We start from the raw sequence: 14,117 nt of genomic DNA, 5'->3' as shown, positions 1-14,117 counted from the left end.
GCTGAATGAAGGGACCACTCTTATCCATGTGGTTGTGTCTGGTACTGCGGCCTAATCTCAGTCACTTTAACAGGGCTGAGATTCAATACTAGACAAATTCACATGCATGGTGCCGTTTTAGGCATTGCAGTGAAAAAAGCCCTACCTTCTCATATTCAATGTAGAGTACTGGGGGCCAGTCCTTCTCTTCTTCACTGTACATAGACCAACCAAGGAACAAAAAATGTATTATTTTTGGTCTGTATCGAGGCACATGGTAACAAAATAATAGACAATGACACAACGATATAATCATGCTTTATTACAGATCTCATGTAATACAATCAAATAAAGACTAATGTACAGGTACGTTCCTCATCGAAACACCATACAGACATAGATGCCAACATGGTGGTTACAAGGGTAATGCCACAGTAGTCCAGATCACTCTACCTTCCCTAAAACTAGAGACGAGTGAATTACCGCATCGCACTGCCCAAATGGACCAACCAAAAGAATACTGCAAAAGGGGCTATTGTAATAACTGGAGTTAGACGAAGGGCATCAATGCAATCATCGCACCCATCAGTTAGAAGCTTTCTCGATTTTATTGGTCAAAGTAGTAAAACAAAGTGCTGAAATGCCTTCAGCCGACGTTTCCTACTGACTCCTCCATGCATGTGCATATCTGACCCGGTTGAACGGACATTGGTTTTTTTTTGGTGGGAAGAGGGGAATGAGGCCATGCTAGAGTCCTCTGACAGCAGCTTATCCCCACAAAGAATGAGCAAGTTGAAATCCAACATGGCCGATCCTTCCTGCCCCCCCAGCATCTGCCACTAAGAAAAGTCGGGAAACATTTATACAGATTAGCTAAATACATGATGACGCCAAAATCAATGCGTTAGGCTGGGTTACATCTAGCATATATGGGGACGTTTAACAACGTAGAGCATCTTTAAAGGGTTTGTCCAGTTGTAAACTGCTGATGGCATATCTACAGGATAGATCACCAACAGTAGATCAGCGGTGGTCTGTCACCTGGGATCCTCCACCAATCAGCTGTTCACCAAGTTGATGTGCTCATACACTGAGCTAACTCTGCAAGTAGTAAACAGCTCCATTCCCACTTCAGTGGCCCGGCTTGGTATTGCAGGCATTGAAGTGAATGGAAACTTTGTCTGCAATACCAAGTCTTGCCAGTACAGTGAGAACGAAGCTGTCTGCTTCCTGCAGAAATCACCTTAGTGCATGAGCACACAGGTCCAGTGAACAGCTGATCAGAAGGAGTCCCTGGTGGCAAAACCCTGCTTATCTGCCACTAATGGCCTGTCCTGAGGATAAGCCACCAATGGTTTACAACTGGACACCCCCTGTAAGCAGTACTGGTACACCGCTTCTGGAATTTTACTCATATAGTGGGACTCCGTGCTCAGAGAACCGGTAAAGGTACACGGACATGGTTTAGAGCTTGCAGTATTAGTTTCAACTACATGACAAGTCAGAAAAGCATCAACTGCCCGGATTCATTGGAAGGAAGATACTGATATGACTAAGGAGGAGCCAGATTCAGCGGGTGCAGAGAGAATAAGACGAGCTTCGCCCTCTCGGTACAGGAAAGGGTTCTCTAGTTCATAATATCAGAGCTAAATGTGACGCTATTTTAAAACATCACAATCTTAAGACTTGTAGGAGTGTAACCAAGGTAAGTGGAGATCCGGCCGACCTCCATGGCGCTCATGACCTTCGCAATACTTTCCCAATTTTTGCTCTCAGACACAACCACGCTTGAATGTTAGGATTTATTGTCCAACATTTATGCAAAAGAAGAGCAAATTGTCCGAACCAGATGTGACGGCCTCCAAGGTTCCCTCAAAAGTGCGTTTCACTGACGGTGTCAACGGCTCGTACGTGAACGCTAGGGAGGCAAAACCAAGACAGGGGCAATTCCCGGCCGGAGTTATCATCCTGAAACTTTATGTCCAGGTAAAAATCTCCAGTGTAGAGAAACAGTAGAGAACCAAAACAGACAGAATGTTCTGTGGGCTGAACCTGCGGAAAAAGAGGACATGTCAGTAATAACAAGCGGAAGAAGCTACTAGGAATGTAAACAAAAGCATTTACTAAAATGTAGTAAAAAGCATTATTTATTCTGTACCAAGTAATACTCCAGAGCTGCACTCACTATTCTGCTGGTGGAGTCACTGTGTACATACATTACTTATCCTTTACTGACCCTGAGTTACATCCTGTATTATACTCCAGAGCTGCGCTCACTATTCTGCTGGTGGAGTCACTGTGTACATACATTACTTATCCTGTACTGATCCTGAGTTACATCCTGTATTATACTCCAGAGCTGCACTCACTGTTCTGCTGGTGGAGTCACTGTGTACATACATTACTTATCCTGTACTGATCCTGAGTTACATCCTGTATTATACTCCAGAGCTGCGCTCACTATTCTGCTGGTGGAGTCACTGTGTACATACATTACTTATCCTGTACTGCTCCTGAGTTACATCCTGTATTATACTCCACAGCTGCACTCACTATTCTGCTGGTGGAGTCACTGTGTACATACATTACTTATCCTGTACTGATCCTGAGCTACATCCTTTATTATACTCCATAGCTGCACTCCTTATTCTGCTTTTGGGGATTCACTGTGTACATACATTACTTATCCTGTACTGCTCCTGAGTTACATCCTGCATTATACTCCAGAGCTGCACTCACTATTCTGCTGGTGGAGTCACTATGTACATACATTACTTATCCTGTACTGATCCTGAGTTACATCCTGTATTATACTCCAGAGCTGCACTCACTATTCTGCTGGTGGAGTCACTGTGTACATACATTACTTATCCTGTACTGATCCTGAGTTACATCCTGTATTATACTCCAGAGCTGCACTCACTATTCTGCTGGTGGAGTCACTGTGTACATACATTCCTTATCCTGTACTGCTCCTGAGTTATATCCTGTATTATGCTCCAGAGCTGCACTCACTATTCTGCTGGTGGAGTCACTGTGTACGTACATTACTTATCCTGTACTGCTCCTGAGTTACATCCTGTATTATACCCCAGAGCTGCACTCACTATTCTGCTGGTGGAGTCACTGTGTACATACATTACTTATCCTGTACTGATCCTGAGTTACATCCTGTATTATACTCCAGAGCTGCACTCACTGTTCTGCTGGTGGAGTCACTGTGTACATACATTCCTTATCCTGTACTGATCCTGAGTTATATCCTGTATTATGCTCCAGAGCTGCACTCACTATTCTGCTGCTGGAGTCACTGTGTACATACATTACTTATCCCGTACTGATCCTGAGTTACATCCTGTATTATACTCCAGAGCTGCACTCACTATTCTGCTGGTGGAGTCACTGTGTACATACATTACTTATCCTGCACTGATCCTGAGTTACATCCTGTATTATACTCCAGAGCTGCACTCACTATTCTGCTGGTGGAGTCACTGTGTACATACATTACTTATCCTGTACTGATCCTGAGTTACATCCTGTATTATACTCCAGAGCTGCACTCGCTATTCTGCTGGCTGTTAGTAGACATTAAGGATGTTAAACAATCAGTAAGTTTGCTGACAGACTCCCTTCAACAGCTTATCTCCTATAGTACAGGGGGGGAAGTTTCCCTACATCAGATGAGTGAGAACAAGTATAATGTCTGTGCGGCAGCTATAAACAGTCTCATCTCAGATTGATAGTATCACTATGTATATATGTTCAGTGACCAGATGACAGATCAGTCCTCCATGGTCTCCCATATGGCTGCCATGCAACTTCTTGTCCCTAGGTGACAAGGGGAAAACATACTGCTATTCTTAAAGGGCCAGTCCGGTGATTCTCCTTTCATCTATTATCCCCCAGTGTTACCTCGCTTAGTTATTACTTTCTATCTGAATCATATCCTCAGGTGGTCATGTGATCTCACTTCCTACCGGCTCAGATCTACTTGAGCTTATAATTTCATTTCCTTGTCAGATTCTCAGTCTGTGTGATTCTGACCACAGAAACTGCCCAGAGGGGATGACGGCCCCTCCTGTCATAACTACATCTGATAATCACACAGCTCATGTTACAGGCATAATAGAGGAGATTACAGCTCATCCTCCTGACTGTATGTGTGTGGTCTATAGCTTATTTAGGTGTATATAGAAGGTAAAATGGTACTGCTTCTAGCTAATGCTGTGCTGATGCATCATGGGATTGATGTGAAAGTTAAACAAAAAAAATCTCACTCACAAGATGATGCCTGATAAGCATCAGACCGGGGGCTGCATTGCATGGAAGTGGAAGAAATACACAGAGGAGACCTCCAGAGTGTGACGGGCAATCAGGTGAGGGGGCAGGGAAGGAAAAATGTCTGTTCGCTGGAATGGCCCTTCGACAAGGGAAATACGGCTTGACATTGTCTGGTTGCATGAAAGTTGTCTTACTTTTCTGGAGAGAGATGCCCTCCAAGATGGAGGAGCTTCATTCCCAGGAACATCCCGGGATTCCTTCTCGCTACAAGATGCACACGGGTAAAAAGCATTCTGGAAGAATGGAAAGGAAATAGACTGCCCTGAGGCGACTAATGAGCTCCTGAGCTAAAGGGGTACAGGATAGGGGATAACTTACCAATCAGTGGGGTTTGACCACTGCGACCCTCTACTGATTTAGAGAAATAGCCCCCTGTGTGTTATGCTAGGTGTTGTCGCACATGTGTGCCACCATGCCATTTGCTTTAATGGGACCGCTGAAGACTGCCGAGCACTTTAACTCTGCCATTTGGGCAGCTTCCATTGAAATGAATGGCACAGGGGGATACATGTGCGGCCACCACTGCTAGTCTTCAAGGACACACCAGGGCTGGGATCTCTGGATTGGTGGGGGTGGGGGAGCAGCTGGACCGCCACCGATAGTCAGGTTATCACCTATCCAATGTAAAGGGGATAACTTGCCGAGACGGGACAGTCACCCCTAAGTGACTATTGTCTAACACAAGTTTCATGCCCCCAATATAGGAAGTTCTGGCAAAGCACCATCATAAGGACAACTAACATTCTTCGAAAGCCCCTTAAAATGTCAAGTTGTAATAACAAGCAGGAGAAATATTGTCTGGGTTCTTAATTTCCAGGTAAGAGCTGTAAGTATTACTTGTGCGGCAGAGGAGTGGGGGGCGCCGCGCACGGTCTAGTAATAAGTGCCGTCAGACAAAACCAGCACTAAATCGCCGTCCTCTACAGACCCGCCGCTCCTCCTGGTTTAGTCTCTCAAGTGCCTTTTAAATAAAGCTCTTTGGCTCGCGGCTTTTCTAGTGAAACAAGCAAAGTTAAAGAGAGCGTCGTCTCTGGAAGCTTCCACTGCGACCGCTCAATGAAAAGTCAATTCACTGATGGATATCCGCTATCGTCATCCATGCAGTACAATCTGTCATGCATCATTATATGCCCACCCTGCTGGTTCAAGGGGCTGCCCAGGATTGTGTTTGGTATTGCAGCTCTTCTCCTGCTCCAATTAAATGGGTTGCAAATGAAATTAAGGTATGGCCTATCCACGAGGGTCCAAGCACTGGGATCCTGAAAACAATAACGGGTGTCCTAAAGGTCCCTGAATGAATAGAGCAATGGTCACGTATGTCCACTACTGTTCCACTCAATGCTGGAGATAGGCAAGTTCAAGGACTCAATCATCTCCAGCAGTCCCACTGAAATGAATGGAATGGCTGTCTGTGCTCAAGCCTGATCATCACTTCATTCATTCGTGACCCTTATTCTCATGATTGGTGGGAGCCCAGCAGTCAGATCCCCACTGACCACATAGTTATGTCTTAAGGCGCCCCAAGCAACTGCAACTACCTGCCCCTGTAAGGATACGCAGCATGTAATTCTAAAAAGGGTAAGAGGTAGAAAGTAGATAGCGTCTCCCACTAATTGGGTTTGCAGAACTTTTATTTATGCTCCACATCAACGTTCAAGTAGGTTATTGAGGGTTCATTTCTTGGGACCATCACTATTTCCACACATGAAGACAGAAGTTGAGAAATCCTTTATAGAACCTAAGGAGGGGAGCAAAACTTCTCTGACCTAAGAACCTAAAATAGAAACCTTGTGTTACATTCTCAGGTTGATGAGACATCGGGAGTGCCAAAGATGAACTGGGATTTCCCAGAGCTGTAGGACCAGCTTTAACGTGAACTTCTGGCTTCAGGACAAAATTCTGTCCCAGGACTGGTGGGAGTGTGTGTGGGGGAGGGGGGGAGGGGGGGGGGTATATTAACTGTAGATTTCCTTCTCTGCAGTCCCTCCAATCCACAAATTCCCAATATCATTGCAACTTCTTGCTCTCAGAAACCTTCGACTCATATATGTCAATAGTTAGTCTGGGGGGGTTTAGTAGAATTCTATTGTTTTTGTAAAAATATACTCTTAAAAAGGACTCTTCAGTTGGGAGTTTAAAATGTAGATCAGTAACTACAGGGGATGAAAACTTGCTGTTTTTTAGATCATAAAACCAAAATAAAATAAATCTCGTTATTTGTATAGTTCAACTTATTCTGCAGCGCTATCAAGTAATTTATTTATTACCCCCCACCAAGCTTGGTACTCGTTTTACTGAACTTGGAAGGATGAAAGGCCTGACCTTGAGCCGGCTACCTCAACCACACGATGATTGAACCTGCAACCTTCAGGTCGTGAGCGAGAGCTTAGGACTGCATTTCTGCTGTCTTCACGCTCTGCGCCACATTGACTTGACTTTAGCTACAGTGCCTACAGGAGTCTGAGGTAGTCTGGGACACGCCTCTGCCTCTGTCATTATTGGTTCAGCCTGAACCAATGATTAGACAGGGGTGTCCCCCAGACTACTGCAGATTAGGTACTGTAGCTAAACTATAGTCACAGATTAGAATTCTGTCCTAATAGAGATGAGCAAACTTGACTAAAGAGTGAAACCTGAGTAAAATAGGTAGCAGGTGATCATTCCCCACACATACTGACTTGCATATCAATGTTGAGCTCCTGACAGGAGTGTTCCTTTAAGAATGTATCCATGACACCACGCAATACTCACAGTGCCAATGAAGAAGGTGTTGGAGCCCACGAACGTGACAATATTTTTGAGGTCGTAATTATGGACCCCATTCTGGTAATCCTGGTATGGAATGACGGACAGGGCAAATGGACCCACCACGCTGCTGCTGCGATTGGTCAGCTTGACTTCAAGGTGCATGGGATCTCCAACTTTACAGTCTGCAATGATGTCACAGTCGCATGGTTTCCCGTCCACCAATACATCTGTAAGACAAAAATATGGAAAGCTTGAACATTTAATAAGTATACTTCACTAAAAAATGAGCATCATAAGCGAAAGTAACCCACCAACGTTCCCCTCGGCAAATAGAAAGTGCCAAGAGCGTAACGTGTCAGCCTCTCCCTGTCGCATGGACCCATTATAAGTCAAAGGTTCCTCCTACCAAATGTTATAGGGTCCTCTCAGCACTTGTGACTGGCAGAGGGCCAAGAGGGCTTACTGACGGGTCACGAGCTGTATTAATAAATAGGGGGTGATTCATTTTGGTGCCTTAATCAGTGACTTGCCTGTATGTGATGGAGGGGGGTAAAGTGGTTACTTTCCCCAAGGATAACCGCTGATTGATGGGGTTTCAACAACTAATTCCATCCCCATGACCAGCTGATGATTACAGGAAGCAGCAGTTAGAAGGTAGAAGGTGTTGCCATAGTAGACAGTCTCTTTGTATATCCCCCCCACCAGTAAGCCACAGGGGTACATGGCATATGTTTGTCGGGGCTCGTGCAGATCAACAAACCCATTGTCGATGGGACAGACAGGAGTCTGAAAGGTCCTGCTAATAATCTGCTCCTCAGCAGCTACATGAAGGGGTCGTCCACAGGATAAGGGGGAAGTTTCTTATCAGTTAGGCCTCATGTCCACGGGCAAAAGAAGAATTAAAATCCGCAGCAGATTTTAACTCTTCTCCTGCCCGCGGATCCGCACCCCATAGGGATGCATTGACCACCCGCGGGTAGATAAATACCCGCGGATGGTCAATAAAAGTGATTTTAAAAAAAATGGAGCATGAAAAAATCTGGACCATGCTCCATTTTCGTGCGGGTCTCCCGTGGGGACGGCTCCCGCGGGCTTCTATTGAAGCCTATGGAAGCCGTCCGGATCCGCGGGAGACAAAAATCGGAATTTACTCACCCGCTCCAGATCTTCCCTTCGCCGCGGTGCCATCTTCTCTCCGTCGCGGCCGGATCATTTTTCTTCCGGCCGGCGCATGCGCGGGGCACGTCACCGACGTCATCCTGCGCATCCGCCTGGCCGAAGAAAGAAGATCCGGCCGCGACACAGAGAAGATGACGCCGCAGCGAAGGAAGGATCCGGAGCGGGCCAGAAGTGAGTTTATTCTTATTTTCAGCGCTCATGTCCGCGGGGCAGGAGGGACCCGCTTCGGATTCTCCATGGAGAATCCGGAGCGGGCCTGATTTTCCCCGTGGACATGAGGCCTAAGGCTTTCACTAGTGAGAGCCCCGTTGATCTCAAAAACCCAACTCCGGTATCCCGTTTTGCCCATCACTGTAGGGGGTCGCTGCTCCCCCCACAGTAATATCAGATTGAACGCAGCACTGCCGAGCATACGTGGTCGGCACTCCATTCATTTCAACGTGGCTGCTGGACATACCCAAGCTGTTGCCATTTAGCTTTCTCCGCAGTCCCACTGAAAGTGAATAGAGTGTCAGCAGCTTGTGCGACCAGCTCTCCTTTCAGCTTCCTCACTGCAGGGGGTGCAATAACCCCAAGATGATGACGGCGGGGGCCCCATTCTCGGTCTAGCAAGTAGTAACCAGCACCACTCAAATTCTACCTTCTCAAGGTGAGGTGGTAAAGATGCAAGCCACAGAAAAGAAGCCCGAACCACATTTTTGCTATTTTTGGGAGCCCCATTCTCGAGATCAGCGGTGAAGTCTTCACTGATCAGCAAGTTATTCCCTATCCTGCGGTTATGCTGTGCACAGGGGAGAATTTGTTAATTTAGTACCACCCCTTTAATTGATAGATAATCTGCTCCTCTTCAGATATATAATCTGGTCCTCACCAGTTGTGCAATTTGTTCTTCAGTAGTTGCATAACCTGCCCCTCAGTCATTATATAATGCGTCCCTCAGCAGATACTGGACATAATGAGATTATGTAACTACTGGGGAGCAGATTATCTAAACAAAAACATTAAAAAAGTGTCGGCTTTAAAAATGCAAAAACGAAATAAAACTAAATCCTCAGTGCCGAAAGTCTGACGCTTGTATTTATGAACCATCTGACTAGTCAGAGACCTGACAGAAGATGACTTCCACTTGGGTCAGTGATCTGCATCTCTACTGATTGCTACAAGGAGGAGCCATCCTGTCCGCCACCACCTTCAGGCTCACAGCAGGGAACGCCCATGAGGTTCATATTGACAAGGGGTGTCTTCATGGGGCACTTATAGTGTGTACACAGGATTAGCCGCAAATATCTGACAGACCTTAACCTACTGGAAGAAGAGAGGAGTTTCCTGACTTGTTCCACCAGGCAACATGGCCTATCTTGCTTGACCATTTCCAGGACTCCTTCATTGGAAACACTAATTGATGGGATGTAAATTGTAACTCCACCCACAAAATGGTCTCTAAAATGCCAATCAGAGATCAGTTCAGGGGTGTAACTAAAAGGGGGGTAGAGGCTGCGCTCGTACCCATCCTCAGAACCTGCGGGTGCCCAAAAGGTCCCTCCATTCAATGGAAGACATCCAATACTATAAACAGCATGCACCCTATTGCAAACTTTGGGGCCCAAGAGCTTCAAGTTCTGCTGCTGTGTCAGTTAGGGATGGGAGGTGGACTCCTTTTGATTCAGGGTGGCAGGACAATGTCCGGTGACATTAGTTCACAAGAAGGCAACAAACTATTTTCCAGCTGGGCTATATCGCCATTTTTGAGGCAACAGCAGCAGGACGGCGGAACGCGCCTCTGCAGTCTTTGTTACAATGTTACTTCTTTGTAGTTTACAATATTGCGCTAAGGAAACAATATCCCCGGGAATCAATGTCGATAAAGACAAATCCTTGGACTCGTTGTGTTCTGGCATCAGAGCCTCGGTATCTTCGGCGCTGCGCTCTACTTGATGTACATTCGCTATAAACACTTGTGTGAAGTACAATCTACTTTAATGAAATCAAGATAAAGCGTGTGATGGCGGGATGAGAGGCGTCGCGTACGTCTGTCTGAAGTGGAGAGGGTTTCTTTGAGAATCAATGAGTTGTGATAAAACTTGAAAGTTTATCTTCTAATATAAAAAAAAAAAGTTATATGTAAGAAATTTGCAGAGGTTGTTACAAAGTCTACGGAGGAGCCACCACTGTAGGCCCGCGGCTCCGGATACAGGATATCTGACCATCTACCGGCTGCTATCACCAGTCAACAGTCATCTCCTCCTTGTCCGACATCATCACATGACTGGACAGGTGACTGGATCGGCACACCCCTCTCTTAAATACCTGTAGTGCTGTGAATCCTCCTCCTTACGCTAAATTGCTCACAATTTGTGACCTCTCATAAGATCAGCAAGCACTTTTCTGTAAACACTCTGTGCCATCGCAGACCCTCCTTTCTCCATTATGTACCTCTCATTCCGGCTCTGCACTAGGCCAACATGTTCTAGCCATATGCTTCGCTCTCTCAGGCCCAGCACTAGACATAACATATGTGTCACGCTACACGCCTCCTCAGGCCTTGCACTAGGCACAACATTGTGTCATGCAGCGCCCCCTCCAGCTCTACACTAGGCATAACACGTTGTGTGTCATGCTCCGCCCCCTCGGAGGCTGCACTAGGCAGACCGCAGAGCAATAGTTGTACCCAGAGTGTTCCTTTAACTACGCTGTAGAATATTCTCATCATCTAATCATGATAAATGCTGGAGCTTCGGCCACATCATCCCGGCTGGAAGGAGAATGTAATTATATTATGGTGACACACGAGGGAGGGTCCCAGCTGCTTTCATTTCTAAATTGTCCTGGTTTAATATTTAATACAAATTTCAGAACTTGGGTAACTTTTACACCCGTCTGGAAAGTCACGGAGAAAAATACTAAATTAATCTAATAAAATGAAAGCACCTCGAAGACGTCCTGAGGTTCCCGCGGTCTGGAGGACTTCTCTACTCCAGTTCAAAGAACGAAAAAGAGGCCGCACCCAGCACCCTACGGATGTGAAGACGGGCGGACGAGCACACGATTAAGAGATTGTATACTTCAAGCGACACTCCAAACACATTTCTGTCCCGGGACAGGAGTGGGCGTATTACCTGTAGTTGTTCTTTTATGCTGCCCTTCGATTCGGCGGTTCCTGGTTCTGTTATTTGGCTCTTGAAGATGGCCGACACAATTTTCTAACTGGCTAATGCATACTGTGCACTGCTCCCTGATTGGTCAGCGCTGATCACCTGAGCAGCACTGGCTAATCAGAGAGCAGATATAATGTATTTGGTAGTCTAACAATACCCATGTACTGTGGGAAATTAGGCAGTCTGAAGACTATGCCAGCCATCTTTCATGGCCAATAATGGGATTGGGAACCGGTAACTTAGAAAGATGGCAAAGAATAACAACTGCAGGTTATATTTCCTCTCTGATCACGGAACAGAATTTTTGAAATTTGCAGGGTGGCTTTCATGTAGACTTGGCTGACACTAAGGAGTAGACTGGAAAGCTCATGTCCTGGACAAGTGAAAGTAAAAGAGCATGTACCTCCAGCACTATACTATACATGGTGATCTCTACTTGGGTAGTTGGTACCATTGCCATACATCTAGATCCACCATTCCTTGCCATGTTGGACATAAAACACCATAATTAGAAAAAATGTTTATCCAGAAGTCATTTTAATAAAAGTTTTTGATTCATGACTGACAATTTCCATGAACCTAGAAGCAGCGGCTTCTATGGAATCCATGAAAGGGGCCTCGGCTCAGATATTCTTTCGCAAGGTATATGACAAACTGTTCATGGTTCCTTACCTTAACAGGCACCAACATGTTGGTAAAGGTAGAGAGACCAGTCCTTTAAAGAAAAGGAAGTTGGTGGTGCCCTAATGTGCAAGGATGGTAAAAGGATGAATGCAAGTAGTGGCCCCATCTCTACTCTTCAGGTGGTACTCAACATCACCTTAATTGAGAACGGATATTGAGAGTGTTAATATCTAAAGTATTGTCTCTCTATTGTTCTATAACTTAAAAACAGGAAAACACATAACAGATCATCAGGAATCTTTTTAGGAACCAAAACAGCAGATTTTGGAACCCTAGTCAGCTTCTCTTTCTAGAGGCAGCATTCAATACTGTAGTGCCCCAGAGGGTCCTCCAGAATAGTCACACTCATTTGCCCTGTCACACCTGTCTATGTGCTTCCAGGAGGCACAGAAGGTGCCGTTCGTCGGAGAAACCTAGTTTACCCCTTCTTCCTAAGCTAAAAGCTTAGAGCTTGGCATCAGCTGGCTGCCTATTGGCTGTATGTCATGCCTCCACTGATTGGTGGGAGAGCCCAGAGCAGGAAACTTTAGTAGGAGCCTCTATGCAGAGGGGGAGAAGAGAAAGTGCGAGAAGAGAGGAGGGAGTGGAGGAGGAATTAACAAAGAGTCATGAGGAGAGTCTGTAGCTAGTCGGAGGAGGTCGTGTGTCAGGAGTGCAGCAGAGAGTGCAGTGATGTATCAAGTCTTCAAGGAAAGCAAGGTCCTTTCCGCTCCTGAGTCTACCAGCAGTGAGGAGAAGATAGTTTAAGGTCATCGTTCCACTAGAACAGTGAGTTAAACTACCCGGTGAATTCAAAGCCAGGATTAGTTCAGAGGCCATTAAAGCTCCAATCCAACACCTGCATCTTTCACTTCCAGTAAGCCCATTAGGTTATAACGACTGTGGGGATTCATTACTGAGAAGTCTCTAGGATATTAGAGAGAGAGAGAGAGAGAGCGTTGAAGAAAAAAAAATTCTGTTAATTGAAAAACCTAAAGGGGTTGTCCCGCGAAAGCAAGTGGGGTTAAGCACTTCTGTATGGCCATATTAATGCACTTTGTAATATACATCGTGCATTAAATATGAGCCATACAGAAGTTATACACTTACCCCCTCCGGCGTTGGCGTCCCCGTCTCCATGGCGCCGACCGAAGCCTTCTTCTCCCTCGATTAGACGCGCTTGCGCAGTCTGCTCTTCTGAATGGGGCCGCACCGGCGTGCTCGCGCCGCACAGGTCTTCTGCGCATGCGCAGAAGACCTCTGCGGCGCGAGCACGCCAGAGACGGACAGAAGAGGGCAGACTGCGCAAGCGCGTCTAATCGAGGGAGAAGAAGGCTTCGGTCGGCGCCATGGAGACGGGGACGCCAACACCGGAGGGGGTAAGTGTATAACTTCTGTATGGCCAATATTTAATGCACAATGTATATTACAAAGTGCATTAATATGGCCATACAGAAGTGTATAACCCCACTTGCTTCTGCGGGACAACCCCTTTAAGTAAAACTGCATGCTCCCAGTTTACTAAGAAAAGCTAACTGGACTCATGTCAAGTTATTCCACCATCGTTCAACTTGGAGTTTAAATTATAGTACTGACGTCACCTGTGACAAGACCACCGCTCAGGTGTAACATATTTACTGCCATTACTTGCGCCACTGTGCGCCAACCAAGCAGAGCCCGTTGCCGCCACTGTCGGGACAGATTGCAGAGCCACCCGTGACTTCCATCTTTCAATCCCTGTGGTCTCCCCCCCCCTTTGGCGCGCTCCACTCGGCTGTTGCAATACTACCAATGTTATGGTCAATGAGGACTCCCTACATAAGTCACAGCTAATGCTAAACATGCCTGTAAATGTTAGGTAGTTATAGAACAGGCTATTCCTTCTACTCCCGCATTTGCATTCGGGGGAAAGTTGGATAGTTGGCCAATCTGTTAAAATTGGTATGTTTAGCTAACATTTACCCAATGTCCATGGGTGTCAATGGCTACAGAAAACCACTAAATGTCCATATTCGAGGTGGCTCCCATGGCAATAATGGAGGAACCTAG

General features: G+C 46.1%; 1 protein-coding gene across 1 annotated transcript in view; it reads right to left on the bottom strand.

The window, feature by feature from the left end:
• Positions 1-280: 280 nt before the first annotated feature.
• TRAPPC9 (trafficking protein particle complex subunit 9) overlaps positions 281-14,117 on the bottom strand; it is a 508,413-nt gene continuing 494,576 nt past the window's right edge. Inside the window, exons 22-23 of the mRNA XM_066578762.1 lie at positions 7,075-7,298; positions 281-2,031 (exon numbers count right to left, since the gene is read on the bottom strand). Of these exons, the coding sequence (XP_066434859.1) occupies positions 1,852-2,031; positions 7,075-7,298 (404 nt within the window). The 3' untranslated portion in view covers positions 281-1,851. The remainder of the gene's footprint in view (positions 2,032-7,074; positions 7,299-14,117) is intronic.

Source organism: Eleutherodactylus coqui, chromosome 9 (assembly GCF_035609145.1).
Source record: "Eleutherodactylus coqui strain aEleCoq1 chromosome 9, aEleCoq1.hap1, whole genome shotgun sequence".
NCBI classification, from domain to species: Eukaryota; Metazoa; Chordata; class Amphibia; order Anura; family Eleutherodactylidae; genus Eleutherodactylus; species Eleutherodactylus coqui.
The sequence above is the reverse complement of the archived record's forward strand: the minus strand, read 5'-3'. Positions and strand labels throughout refer to the sequence as shown.